This window comes from Gobio gobio (genome assembly GCF_949357685.1).
Source record: "Gobio gobio genome assembly, chromosome: 22".
Classification (NCBI taxonomy): Eukaryota; Metazoa; Chordata; class Actinopteri; order Cypriniformes; family Gobionidae; genus Gobio; species Gobio gobio.
Window position 1 is genome coordinate 18,496,895 of NC_137118.1, and position 14,842 is coordinate 18,511,736.

Sequence of the window (14,842 nt, forward strand, 5' to 3'; positions counted from 1 at the left end):
CACAGTGCTAATAGGCGTGCTAATGTTGTTTTCCTCAGCGTCCCAGCATAATGACAGAGAAACGGGCTCTGATAATGCATTACTAATGTTAGCAATGACTCGCCGTTTTTATTTACCAAACAATTCCTTAACGTTACCTTTTCAATTCAATGACCCACCTCCTCCATCTGCGCTAACCTAACGTTACTTTGCACGAACATGCATAACTTTATTAGACTGTCATGAATATTTGAAATGTCCATTTACATTAAGTACAAGTTAGCCAAACATAGATGAACCTTAAGTTACCTGTCCAGGAGAAAATTAGCAACGTTGGCATCAGTCTTCAAATTATTCTCCGTTTTCAGCCGTCTCTATCTTTCAAAGGCATCTCAAATCCTTGTTTTATTTCGGACACTGTCACAACGTTTTTCTGATTCATAATGAGGTCGTTTAGGTTTCGTAAAGTTAGACATTGTTTATCCAAAAAGTTTGTAGCTGCAGCTGTGGTAACTAGAGCAGAGCTGGCAACCCGAATGCAGAAACACTACTGACTTCGTGATTGGTAGATAGGTGGAGGGTGGCGCTTCAGGCCAAAACACAACATGTCAACATCAACATCAGTTGAGGGCTGCAACTTCACTTTTAAAATGACAATATCTTGGCCGGACAACCGTTGTCAGTGATATAAATATTTGAAATTAACATGATTTCTTAATGTCTAGTGACATATCAGGGCCATTTTATGATTAATTGAAATACATTTCTTACATACAGTTCCTTTAACTGGTTTTATTCAAGTCAAAAGTTACCACTTTTTACCATGTATACTTCTAAGAACTTGACATATTAGACATACTCATGTCATGACCCATAAAGCTCTTCTTGCAGGAGGATTATCTCTGTGTTTATGTGACTAAATATTGTTTACGACCTCTACGAAACCCCACATCAAAGTTTTACTGCACACAGTCACTCATGGGTTCACATTCATGCTGTGGCTTGTCTACATATCACATACCTATTAAAAATACAGCTCCGTTTCAGAGAATATTATGCAGGATATCAGACCAGATATGGTTCTACTTCCTAATTATCGTTTTTCTTTTAGTGTTGTTGGTATAATATGTGAATGCTGGTATATTTGTTAAGACAAAAGACTGATTTTTGCATGTCTCAACAGGTTTCAGCATCGATAACTCTCAGGGTTTTAATGTGGGTACTTCTGGAGCTAAAATCTTCTCAGGGTCAGCAGAAGAACAGTTTGGTTACTCTGTACAACAGTTCAGCAACAGTCAAGGAAAATGGTAAGATGTGTAAAATATAATGGGAATTGCATGCTATTTTTTTTATTTTATTTATTGTGACAATTGTGTCCGTCCCTATGTTGGATTTAGTTTTATTTAAACATTTCCCAAACAGAAGGAACATTTAACTAACATAACTTGTATATCTCAATATATCCCATTTCTTTAAAGGTCCGGTTTTTCGTGTTTTTTTTAAGCTTTGATTGTGTTTACAGTGTGCAATATAACATGTGTTCATGTTAAATGTGTAAAAAAACACAGTATTTTTCACACAATTTACTTATCTGTATACCGCTGTTTTCACTGTCCTAAAAACGGCTTGAAAGATTTCCCTGTTCTATGAAGTCCCTCCTTCAGAAATACGTAACGAGTTCTGATTGTGCCAGCGGTTCCCGTGTTGTGATTCGACAGCAGCTTAGCGCACGTTGCCCGGAAAGGTCACGCCTCTTACCATAACAGGGAGATGAACGCGCTCAAACTACAGCCCCTGAAGGCCAAACAAAGGTGATTTGACTCCGGGATGAAAATAACAGCGTCTGATGGCGACAAACGCAACCGAACCGAACCGAACGCAACACTTCCTCTTCTCCACGAGGGAGCAACAAGACCACGCCCCCTTATTCTCGTGGGCGGAGGTTAGTCAACAAACTGTTCTACTGACGTCATTAAAGCAGGATGTACATGGATGTAGTCCAAACCGGCCGTTCGCTGTAGGCTTTGAAAGGGAACTTCTGTTAAATAAAATATCTCGCTTGGCATTGAACTTTGAGCTTTATAATTTTACAGGTATTATTTATGCTCTAACAGCAACATTACACACTAACTAAAGTTTGAAAAATGGGATCACGAAGAACAGGACCTTTAAATCATGAAACTTATACAATTTATCAACAATTTATTATAAGTTTCACAAAAAAAATTTTTTAGGGCCCTATAAAATCTGTTTAAATTTTTTCCCAAATTCTTCTGGATTGATTCAGTTCTTTTTTTTTCTGGACTTAAATTACATTTTTGTAATTACACTTTATCAACAATTTATTAGAAGTTTCACAAAAATAAAAATTTTAGGTCCCTATGAAATATGTTTTATTCTTTCCCAAATTCTGTTTTACTATATTTTTTCCAAATTCCTTTTTATTTTTTCTGGATTCTGTTTTTTTCCATTTTAATATTTCTGGAATTAAATTATATTTTAGTAATAAAAACGTGCAATTAATTTAAATTGTGAAACTTTTTTATCAACCATTTATTATAACAAAAATTCCATTTAGGGCTCTATGAAATATGTTTTTTGTTTTTCTAAAATTCTGCTTTATTTTTCTCAAATTCTGTGTTTTCCATTTATATTTTTCTGGATTCAATTTAATTACATTTTAATAATCAAAAACCATGTCTAATCAATTTACTTCTTAAAACTTATTTTAAGAATAACAATTCTCAAATAATAATCAAACAATTTAGTAATTTATTGATTTTTTTATTTGTATATATATATATATATATATATATATATATATATATATATATATATATATATATATATATATATATATATATATATATATATATATATATATATATATATATATATATATATATATTTTTTTTTTTTCATTAATAGAGCCCTATGAAATGTTTTATTTTTTCATTCTGTTTTGTGTGTTTACATTTTTCTGGATTTATGATTTAATTATCAACTTTGGTAATCAATGAAGGCTTAAAGCATTAACAATTTATATAATCTTTTATAATGCAATCAAGTGAAAATTAAACAATTTCTTTGGCAATCACAGTGCTGAAGGAGAGGTTTACATCAAAAGTCCTACTTTTGATTTATTCATCTAAAATTTGCCAAATGGATTTCGCGTTTTCTACTTTGCAGAAAATATAGGGCCCTTCATACTGCCCTGAGTATGTATGCATACTTGCACACACACTGCAGGGGAAAACAGCTATCAGCTATCAAGAGTATCACTCTACTCAATATACAGCACACACACACTTCCTGTGCTCTTTAAATTTGCCTGCATCCGGGAGATCGCAATAGTTTCTTTAGAATCTGTCTGCAGGAAAGTTAAGCGTTTCCCCTCATTCTCACATAATAGCTACACTAACATGTTCTCAAACAACGGCAATATATCACACAATTGTTGGTACAATATACAACTTTTCCTCTAAAACACAAAGAAATGTTTACTTTAAACTTTGCACATTGCACAACTTCTCTAAACACCTAATATCTTTATAATTCTGCTGCGTCACTTCATAATTTGTTGTGCCATAAAGTATGTCATTATTCGGTTATGGCCACCTTCACTGTCTAGACAAGCTTCATATGAGTGCTTCTTAACATTCTTCCTGTTAGGCAACAGGTCAGATGAGGCATTTCCTGCTCTAGCGTGGGCTGCATTGGAAGGCTTTGGTGACATCATGTTTGTTAGATGGTTCATGCTTTTGTGAGTGGTGCTGATGTCATCATTCTCACTGTGAGTCCAGCATTAGCTCCGTCTGACTGAACTGGTTTATTCTCCTGCAAAACACATTAGAGACCCCTAAAAAACCTTTCCATAGACAATGAGTCATTATTACCCCGAATCCATTTCATCCTCTTTACTCTGATGTACTTACTTTGAATATTGATGTATGTTAAATCCCCTGAACTTTCCCTATCTAGTATCCTAGTATGTTTCTCATTAGAAGCACAAATTAAGTTTTGTGTTGTTGTGAGAACTATTATGTGGTATGTGGTAGATAAACTAATTAAAAATTAATTTAGCATAAGTAGGTAGTCAACTGCTTCAAATATCTGTATCCTTCCTCTTTAAATGGTGATTTTTGGCCTGTCCCACATTGCACCAACTGCATAAAACAATTACAATCTTACAACAATGTCGAAGTTTTGATATAATCCCCTGAATTGATATTCAAAATGCTATTTATAATTAACAAATTTTAATGACCAAAAATATAATATTTAGCCTAGCTGTATCAGTCATTTTACATGCAACCTTGTTACTGAATGATTTTTCCAATTACAAACGTTTTAATTTTTTGTAAAATCGCAAAACACTTAAAAACATGACTTGAACAAAAGTTAGTGCCATTCTATATTTATGAATTCGATCTGTTTAATTTTAATGTTTAATAGCAAAAACAACACATATACACTCACCTAAAGGATTATTAGGAACACCATACTAATACTGTGTTTGACCCCCTTTCGCCTTCAGAACTGCCTTAATTCTACGTGGCATTGATTCAACAAGGTGCTGAAAGCATTCTTTAGAAATGTTGGCCCATATTGATAGGATAGCATTTTGCAGTTGATGGAGACTTGTGGGATGCACATCCAGGGCACGAAGCTCCCGTTCCACCACATCCCAAAGATGCTCTATTAGGTTGAGATCTGGTGACTGTGGGGGTCATTTTAGTACAGTGAACTCATTGTCATGTTCAAGAAACCAATTTGAAATTATTCGAGCTTTGTGACATGGTGCATTATCCTGCTGGAAATAGCCATCAGAGGATGGGTACATGGTGGTCATAAAGGGATGGACATGGTCAGAAACAATGCTCAGGTAGGCCGTGGCATTTAAACGATGCCCAATTGCCACTAAGGGACCTAAAGTGTGCCAAGAAAACATCCCCCACACCATTACACCACCACCAGCAGCCTGCACAGTGGTAACAAGGCATCATGGATCAATGTTCTCATTCTGTTTACGCCAAATTCTGACTCTACCATCTGAATGTCTCAACAGAAATCGAGACTCATCAGACCAGGCAACATTTTTCCAGTCTTCCAGTCTTTCCAGTCTGTCCAATTTTGGTGAGCTTGTGCAAATTGTAGCCTCTTTTTCCTATTTGTAGTGGAGATGAGTGGTAACCGGTGGGGTCTTCTGCTGTTGTAGCCCATCCGCCTCAAGGTTGTGCGTGTTGTGGCTTCACAAATGCTTTGCTGCATACCTCGGTTGTAACGAGTGGTTATTTCAGTCAAAGTTGCTCTTCTATCAGCTTGAATCAGTCGGCCCATTCGCCTCTGACCTCTTGCATCAACAAGGCATTTTCGCCCACAGGACTGCCGCATACTGGATGTTTTTCCCTTTTCACACCATTCTTTGTAAACCCTAGAAATGGTTGTGCGTGAAAATCCCAGTAACTGAGCAGATTGTGAAATACTCAGACCGGCCCGTCTGGCACCAACAAACATGCCACGCTCAAAATTGCTTAAATCACCTTTCTTTCCCATTCTGACATTCAGTTTGGAGTTCAGGGGATTGTCTTGACTAGGACCACACCCCTAAATGCATTGAAGCAACTGCCATGTGATTGGTTGATTAGATAATTGCATTAATGAGAAATTGAACAGGTGTTCCTAATAATCCTTTAGGCGAGTGTATATTAAATGTTATTTTAGTATTTTTTTAATTGTCCAATTTCATTTTTAGAAATGTTGTAATTAGTTTGAGGTAACTAGCTGAAATGAAATAAGTTTAAGCGTATTTATATTTTATTTTTTAAATAGACTTACACTTAGGGTACATTTACACGAATTATGTACAAAACAAGGATCTGCAAAAACAACTAAAACGCTGTATTATTCATGCCAGGCCGGTAGGTGGCGATGCCACTTTGTAAAGAAACACTATGTGATCGTCTTTTTGATTGGACCACACAGGCCAGCCTTTGCTCCCCACGTGCTCGGTTCACCACTGTTCCTGCCTTGGACCACTTTTGATAGATACTAACCACTGCAGATCGGGAACACCCCACAAGAGCTGCAGTTTCAGATATGCTCTGACCCAGTTGTCTAGCCATCACAATTTGGCCCTTGTCAAACTCGCTCAAATCCTTATGCTTGCCTATTTTTCCTGCTTATCACATCAACTTTGAGGACAAAATGTTCACTTGCTGCCTAATATATCCCACCCACTAACAGGTGCCGGGATGAAGAGATAATCAGTGTTATTCACTTCACCTTTCATGTTATGCCTGATATATATATATATATATATATATATATATATATATATATATATATATATATATATATATATATATATATATATATATATATATATATATATATATATATATATATATATATATATATATATATATATATATATATATATATGGCTGTTTGTGCAATGTGTCTGTTTAATGAGGATTTATGTTTCTTCTGTCACAGGATGGGAAATGAGTGAGTTTGTGTGTCACTGTTTGAGGAATGCTTTGTTTAGTCTGGGCAAAGCACCTTCACATTATGGTGAAACTTGTAGTGATATTCTGTGTAATTTAGTGGGTGTGTTATATTATCGATGTTCAGTGCACCTACACACACATAATCTTGGAACTGCTTTCAAATACACACCCTACTGGGCTACTGCTCATTCAAAACATGAAAAAAATATTGTATAATATCCTTAAAGGGATAGTTCACCCAAAAATGAAAATTCTGTCATCATTTACTCATTTATCTGTCATCATTTACCCTCAAGTTATTCCAAACCTGTATGAGTTTCTTCGTTCTGCTGAACACAAAAGAAGATATTTTGAAGAATGTTTGAAACAAAGCAGATTGAGCAACCATTGACTACCATATTAGGGGGGGGGGGGGGTACTATGGTAGTCAATGGTTGTGTTCAGCAGAACAAAGAAACTCATACAGGTTTGGAACAACTTGAGGGTGAGTAAATGATGACAGAATTTTCATTTTTGGGTGAACTATCCCTTTAAAAACGGTTATGTTCAAGGCCGTAACCATGTCTTGAACATTGGGGGGGGGACCATTGTTTTTATTTTTATAAAGCATAAAGAAACAGAACAGTGGAAGAAATTTTAGGTCTTTTTTTTACATTGATGAGCGCCGTTAGACCTGAGGCAGACCAGACTAAAAACATAACTTTTAAAGGTCCCATGGCATGAAATTTTCATTTTATGAGGTTTTTCAACATTAATATGAGTTCCCCTAGCCTGAATATTGTCCCCAAGTGGATAGAAATGTTGATCGGTGTAAACCCGAGTTCTGGCTGTCTCTCTCTGCCTTTGAGAAAATGACAGGCCAGACGAGCCAATCCTGAAGTCTCCTGGTTTGACGTCCAAGCAGGAACGGTTACCTCCCTTTCCTCCACCCAGAGAATCTGGCACGCCCATGCAAACGCTCGCGAGATCTTGTGTTGTCAACGAGTGAATGCTGGCAGTTTCAGTGTTTGGATGTACAAATGAAAACAGAAGTCTTTTTTCAGTTCCTTCTGATCTGTGATCAGTGATTTCTGATGTGTAGCTAATTATTTATTATTTGTGCACACACTGCGGCTTCTCTCTCTCCAGACAGAACGGTGTTTTCGTGTTTTCTATCTTGTGAGTCAGTGTTTTTGTACGTCCTCGTCGCGTCTATCGGTTCTAAAATGTGCATACAGTCATGAGTTTCTGCTCAACATCAGCCTCACACACGCCGAATTGCATCTGGCCCACAGCGGAGGCACCAAACGCGGCGTGAGATTAAGCAGAAGGGGGGTAAGCGTGAGCATATTCGGGCTAGCCAGCCTAGCCCCACAATAAACTGGATTACATTCGATTACTGCTGTTGTGTCTTTGTTTGCGCTGTGTACTCAACGCGCGTCACTGACGCTTTTATTTTATTTTAAAAAATAATGCTATTATCAACACTTACTTTTAACTCGTTCATCTCGACAGCTGTAATGGTACTTTGCATGTGTTACAAAGTTGGTAATAATGATGAAGACAGACTCGGTGTGACTGGGACTCGTGTTTATTCAGAACTCTCAGATACAAACACAATAAACTTGCGCTGACTGACAGCGCTCTCATAACTCAGTAGTTACTATAAATAACTTTGTTAGCAATCGCTGAGCTCCGTCTCTGGTACATTAGTGATGTCCGGTTCGCGAACGATCTTTCTTTTGAACCAGTTCTTTTTAGTGAACCGAATCAGTTCACCAAATCGGACTGAATCGTTCTAAACGGTTCGTGTCTCCAGTCAGCGCTGATCCATAATTTACTAAAGTTACTAACTTTCTGACATGAGTGACAATCCCTCCGACTAGAAATAGACTAATAACCTGAAGTATATGCTGTAACTACAACAGTTCAGACATGCTGAGAACTGATGTGAAGTGAACTCAGGTCCATCCGTCTCTCTGGCAGCAGCTCGTGCCTGCTCGTGCCTCGTTAAACCACGCCCCCTCCGCTCATTTAAAATGCAAAGATGTCAGCCAATCACAACAGTGGGCGTTTTTACTGAAGTCTCACAGCAGACACGCCTCTTGAAGCAGGGCATTCAGCCACAGGGCAAACAGCAGTATAGAAAAAATGCCTTTATTTCTAAATTATGACATTTTATGATGTAAAAGTCATACTAACAATATAAGTACACCTCAGGAAACATTATAAAATAATAGAAAAATGCCATGCCATGGGACCTTTAAACCTTTTGAGCGCTGCATAATGAAGTGCAGTGCATGAATTTCAAATTTGGCCGTTTCTAATTATTGGGGGGGCATGTCCCCCTCAGTGTCTATGGTGGTTACGGCCCTGTGTGCTCCGCAAACTCACTTGAACCTGTAGGATAGCAGGACTGAACTAACTCCTAATACTGTTCCTCAGGCTCCTGGTGGGTTCTCCATGGAAGGGATACAATCAAAATCGGAAGGGAGAAATCTTTAAGTGTGAGGTTAACAAGCCTGGAACCAGCTGTCAGGCACTTAACCTTCAGAGTAAGCAAACATTTCCCATTATTCCCAGTGACATCAAAAAGTGTTATCTGGTCATAGAGCATGCTGTGAAGTTCAAAAGCAAATTCTTGAATTTGAATAAGTAGTCAAGAAATATTATGTAGTAAAGCTGAAGATGTCACCATGTTTAATGTGCCCTCAGATTCTGTCGATATGCCAAAAATCTCCAACAGCATCAACATCAACATGAGTCTAGGTCTTACTCTAACTCCAACAACCAAAAACAACGGGTTTATGGTAAGACTGATGCATTGCAGGCTCATTGGAAAAACGTGTCTATACCTACATTTGTGTAAAAATCCAAAAACGTACCTATACATACAATTCAATGCATTGAACCTGAAATGAACACTAGTGGCAGTAAAACACCAACAACTTTTCACTTCACAGATCATCAATTAATAAAGACTTATTTTTCGGAGGTTCTTTACACAATACTATATCATGACCTCAAAAGTGCAAACGATTTGTAAGCAAATACATTTCGACATTTGCATCACATAATCATCTCCATATGTATGGCTTTTCTGATGTAGGAAACTCCATTTTTCGACGTAATTTTTTTTTGTGCTAATTTCAGCCCGACGCAGTTATCATTTTCACGTCCAGCGCCACGTTGTTTAATTTGCAAATACACTCGCGCCCATCTGTTCGCCCATGGGTATGAAAACGAGGTGTGTTCAGGCGCATTGGTGTTGTATAGGTGGTTGCACAACGCACGTACACTCTTATTGCACAGGGACGAATCGATTTTTTTTCCCCCGGGGGTTTCCAGTCGATCCTGCCCGGTATCGCATATATGCTTGTCGTTAAGATAAAATCGAATGGCAATCGCATCTAAGGAAGGCACGCAAATAACACAGATAGTGACGAAATATAATGCATCATCCGGGGCACGAATCAAAGCTCAGATGCCCCTGGAGGAAAAAGCCTCCATAAAAACGGACAGAATGACGGTCGGCTAAATCGCAAGAAATGCTTGTCCTTTACTGAAAATTGCTGATAATCATCCAATATCCTTTTTATGTTTTAGAATAAGTGTATCAAAATATCTATAAAAACTAAATTGTATTGTATTTAACATAATTGTATGCATTTGAAATATAGAGATGGGTTCTGTTTTAATGTAGGCCTACCCAAGTGTACCTAAAATAAAAAGAATTTAATATACAGGTTTGTGGCTCTTAATTTCTTTTTAATTACTCACTTTCAAACTCATGTTCACTGTTCTTTTTTTTATAAATATAGTAGGCTATTTGAATTAAATCTATATTCATTGAGTTGAATCGAGAATCGAAATCGAATCGATTTGAGAGCTTGCGAATCAAAATCGAATCGAATCGGAACATCTGAATCGATACCCAGCCCTAGTGCAACTGCACACAAACATTTTTAAATATAAAAAAAAGGGATTCCTCTCTGTTCAGTCTTTCCGCTCGCAAATTCCGCCATGTAAATAGCGAACCACCATGATGCAAGCGCAACTTGCTTTTAAAAGGAATGGGAGATGAGACTCTGATTAGTTTATTGCAAGTTACACCCCCATGACTAGGTACAACCTTTTTGGACCATGAGCCTGGCACGCCAACCATTTTTTCCGTCATTAAACTAGCAAAAGTGGATTCAGACACACCCTAAGTGTATCTGCGCCATGTGCTCAGATTGTTAAAATAGGGCCCTAAGTGTATGTGTGTATGTTCAAACTCGATAAAGCATTAACCTTTTAGTGCCACTCACCGGACATTTCATTTCCGAATTGCCACCATACGTAAAGCAACCAACATAGTAAAACATTGTCAGATTCATGTTCACCTGTTTTGGATAAAACTGAGCGTTCTTTTACGGCCAATCACTGGGCATTTCTCTTTGAAATTTTCGTGAAACATATAAGAAGCAAAATGCCATTTGGCAGAAATGTCACTACAGGTACTCGTTTCCAATGAGCCAACTTTCTGTTAAATCTACTTTTTAGTAGCTATTCTTTTGGCATTTGTAACATTAGCCTATAATTTTTTCTCTATTGTTTTGGCCTCTGCACTAAGAGTCCCTAGCTATATCCTTGCTATTTGAAATAGAGCTGCAAGATTCTGTATTAATAGAGAATCACATTTTTTTTCTCCCCCGATTCTGAATTGACAACTAAACAAAATACTTTTTATTGTAATTTACTTGAGGTTGTGACAAAATCTTTCATTAATCTGAATTTATTTTTTAAAAATCGGTTTGAATGAATAATTCAATGACTCTCATAAAGACATTCTCTTGTTTCATTACTGGATGAATCAGCGTTTTTGAACTAAGCTCTTATATGAATGAATCAGTCATTTGTCGCCACCTATTGGTTTAATGATATAATTGACATAATCCCTATTTAAAGTATTAAGTTACTGAAGCAATAAGATTGCAACATTTTAATGATTAATCGTGCAGCTCTACTAAGAAATTCTGCTTTGAAAAATACGTTCTTCTACATGTGTTTTAAGTTAGTTTATGTGGGATGTCATGTGCTCAGTTATTATATTAAGTTATATTTGTGTTTGTGTTTCAGACATGTGGTCCTCTGTGGGCTCAGCTCTGTGGAAGTCTGTATTTCTACCCAGGGATCTGTGCTGAAGTGAGCCCACAGTTTACACTCCAGTCGGTCTTTTCCCCTGCCATTCAAAGTACAAACACACTTCCATGTTCTGTCTCTGAAACTTTACTGGTCAGGTTAACTTTTATTTGGAATCTCCATAAGAATATTAACATTTATGTTGTTTCATTTCTCTTCCAAACAGCTTGTGGCAGTCTAACGGACATTGCCATTGTTTTGGATGGATCCAACAGTATATATCCATGGGAACCAATCATCGCTTTCCTCAAGAAACTTCTGGAAAACTTAGACATTGGACCTCAAAGCACTCAGGCCAGTAAAACTTATGTACAATTGGTCAAACCTGTTTTTCTTGTCTGTATTGATTGTTTACATAATATTTCTGATTTTGTTTGTAACAGGTCAGTGTAATGCAGTACGCCGTTGACACCTCGTTCGAGTTCTACCTGAATTCCTATCAGACAAAAGAGTCCATGATTACAGCAGCTTCAAATATTCAGCAGAAACAAGGACCACAGACTAATACTTTCAAAGCCATTGATTTTGCCAGGTATGCACGATTCTTTCTGAACAACTTCACCTGAGTGAACCACTGTTATTGAAATACGTGACCCTGGACCACAAAGCCGCACGGGTATATTTGTGGCAATAGCCAACAATACATTGGATGGGTCAAAATTATCGATTTTTCTTTTATGACAAAAATCATTAGGATATTAAGTAAAGACCATGTTCCATGAAGATATTTTGTAAATTTCCTACCGTAAATATATAAAAAATGTATTATTAATAGTAATATGCATTGCTAAGGACTTAATTTGGACAACTATAAATGCGAGTTTCTCAATATTTCGATTTTTTAGCACCCTCAGATTCTAGATTTTCAAATAGTTTTTTTTTTTTTTTTGCGTTTTCCATACTGTCCCAACTTTTTCTGATTTGGGGTTGTACTTTTTACATGTAAATTGTCTTCTATCAAAATCCAACGGTGGACATTGATATGTACATCGCATCTTATGTCTTATTTTTCATTTTTAATGTCTGGAAGATGAATGTTTCCCCCCATGCCATTTTCTCCATATCACAATTGAAAGATATTGTGTTTGCTATTCTGTGATGGAAATGGCAGTGATGCAAATAACATCTTTTAACATTTTTGTAATATAATGATTGATTTTAGGCTAATTTATTATTAGTAGTAGTAGCAGTTGTAGTAGTATTACACTTTTTGCATAATTTGACAATTACAACTTGATTAGAAATGAGACTTAATATAAATATTCTGCTCACAAGTGATATTTACTGAAAGATCACTTAAATCTCATTATCTCAAGCAAAAAAATTAATTATACATAAAAGGCATTTGAAAAGTAGCAAAAATAAATTATGAAGGTATAACAAATTATTATTATTATTTTTTTTTTTAAAGTTAAAAAGTTGCTCCTGGGACAAAAAAGTGCCCAAATGTGATATGTTATATATACAAAAACACTATAACTGTGATTCTAAGGTAGTTTTTACACTTTAGTTTTTGTACTAAATGTTTTCTTTTCCCTTGGTGGGTTTGTGTGCATGTCTGTGGGTGATTGGATCTCACAGAAAGGAGGCATTCCAAGCCAAATACGGAGGTCGTCCTGGAGCCACTAAATTGATGGTGGTGGTAACTGATGGAGAGTCACATGATGCAAATCTGAGGAAAACAGTTATTCCGGCATGCGAGAGCCAAAATATCACTCGCTTTGGCATTGCGGTTAGTAAAATAAAAAGATGTGCAGTCCTAAGTGATGGGTCTTAATATTCAGTATATGTGAATGTTGTGAAGAGGTGTATTTTTGCACTGTTCTAGGTGCTTGGATATTATTTAAGGAATGACATTGACACAAGTGCACTCATCGCTGAAATTAAGTCAATAGCGAGTAATCCAACCGAGAAATACTTTTTCAATGTGTCTGAGGAGGCGACGCTTATAGAGATTGTCGGGACTCTTGGAGATCGAATCTTCAACATTGAAGGTCCGTGATTATGTCGATTTTACTGTGTGTTTTATATAAAGGAAAGCCGTTTAAAAGTAATGTAAGTGACATGCGTTTCTTTACTAGCATGTTAATAACAATTTTCTTTGTTTTTGTTCATGGACGTCTTTAGGTGTTGGAAAAAGTTCTGGGGATAATTTCAAACTGGAAATGTCTCAAGTGGGGTTCAGTGCATATCAGACGAGAAATAAGGTGCTGGCTCTATATGTCTGTGTATTTCCATCTTTTTTCTTTTTTTAATGTTTTTTTCTCCTGGTGGTTTACATTGAGTCTTGGTTGTAGGATGTGATCCTACTGGGAGCAGCTGGAGCATATGATTGGATCGGGACCATTGTTCACCAAACTGCTCAGAAATCAGACATTTTGCCCAAATCTGCTTTTGAGAAAATCTTGGAAGATAGAAACCACAGTTCATTACTTGGTAAGCATTGTACCAGCAGTATAGATAAGTTAGTTTGGTTGCATCTAATGAACTGAAATATCACAATTTAATATTTTTCCAAAAGGTAGCATATTAGATTAATTCACCCATTTCTCAGTTTTTGATTATTTTCCCCCGTCAAATATTCAGGCTACTCTGTCAGCTCTGTGACTGACGGCTCATCTGAGTTTTATGTGGCTGGTGCTCCTCGTGCCGTTCATAGAGGACAGGTGGTAGTTTACATTATTGACAGCAAGAGACAACCGGTCATCATAGATTCACATAGAGGAGATCAGGTACATTTGACCCTTAATGATATTGAGTTTCATTAGACAGTAAAGTCCTGAAATATTTAATTGTGCTGTCTGTGGTTTGCAGATCGGGTCTTATTTTGGCAGCGTTCTCTGTCCCGTTGATGTGGACGCTGATGGTGTGACTGATCTGCTGCTGGTTGGAGCTCCGATGTACATGAGCGAGAAGAAATATGAAACAGGACGAGTCTACCTGTTCACCATTACCAAGGTGATTTTGTATATTGCGCTTTGCTTATTTTTCTTCCACTTCTTTCCCTTGCCCTTCTCTTTTTTCTGTAGTTAGCTACACTACAACTACTAATAAAGAGAAGGTTTTAGAAAAGATTTATATACACTAATGCTTCATTCATTTCACACAATGTCGGAATTACAGAGATGTCAGCATGTGACGTTCTACTCACACTGTATCCGAAATCGAATACTTCCCTACCATATAGT

At 36.9% G+C, this 14,842-nt stretch overlaps 1 protein-coding gene across 1 annotated transcript in view; it reads left to right on the forward strand.

The window, feature by feature from the left end:
* The window catches only part of itga2.2 (integrin, alpha 2 (CD49B, alpha 2 subunit of VLA-2 receptor), tandem duplicate 2), a 43,586-nt gene that overhangs the window by 14,861 nt on the left and 13,883 nt on the right, over positions 1 to 14,842 (forward strand). The window contains exons 2-13 of the mRNA XM_079804732.1: positions 1,163 to 1,286; positions 8,916 to 9,025; positions 9,186 to 9,280; positions 11,592 to 11,706; positions 11,821 to 11,948; positions 12,038 to 12,186; positions 13,236 to 13,386; positions 13,483 to 13,648; positions 13,782 to 13,861; positions 13,952 to 14,090; positions 14,241 to 14,386; positions 14,469 to 14,612. Coding sequence (XP_079660858.1) covers positions 1,163 to 1,286; positions 8,916 to 9,025; positions 9,186 to 9,280; positions 11,592 to 11,706; positions 11,821 to 11,948; positions 12,038 to 12,186; positions 13,236 to 13,386; positions 13,483 to 13,648; positions 13,782 to 13,861; positions 13,952 to 14,090; positions 14,241 to 14,386; positions 14,469 to 14,612 — 1,547 coding nt within the window. The remainder of the gene's footprint in view (positions 1 to 1,162; positions 1,287 to 8,915; positions 9,026 to 9,185; positions 9,281 to 11,591; positions 11,707 to 11,820; positions 11,949 to 12,037; positions 12,187 to 13,235; positions 13,387 to 13,482; positions 13,649 to 13,781; positions 13,862 to 13,951; positions 14,091 to 14,240; positions 14,387 to 14,468; positions 14,613 to 14,842) is intronic.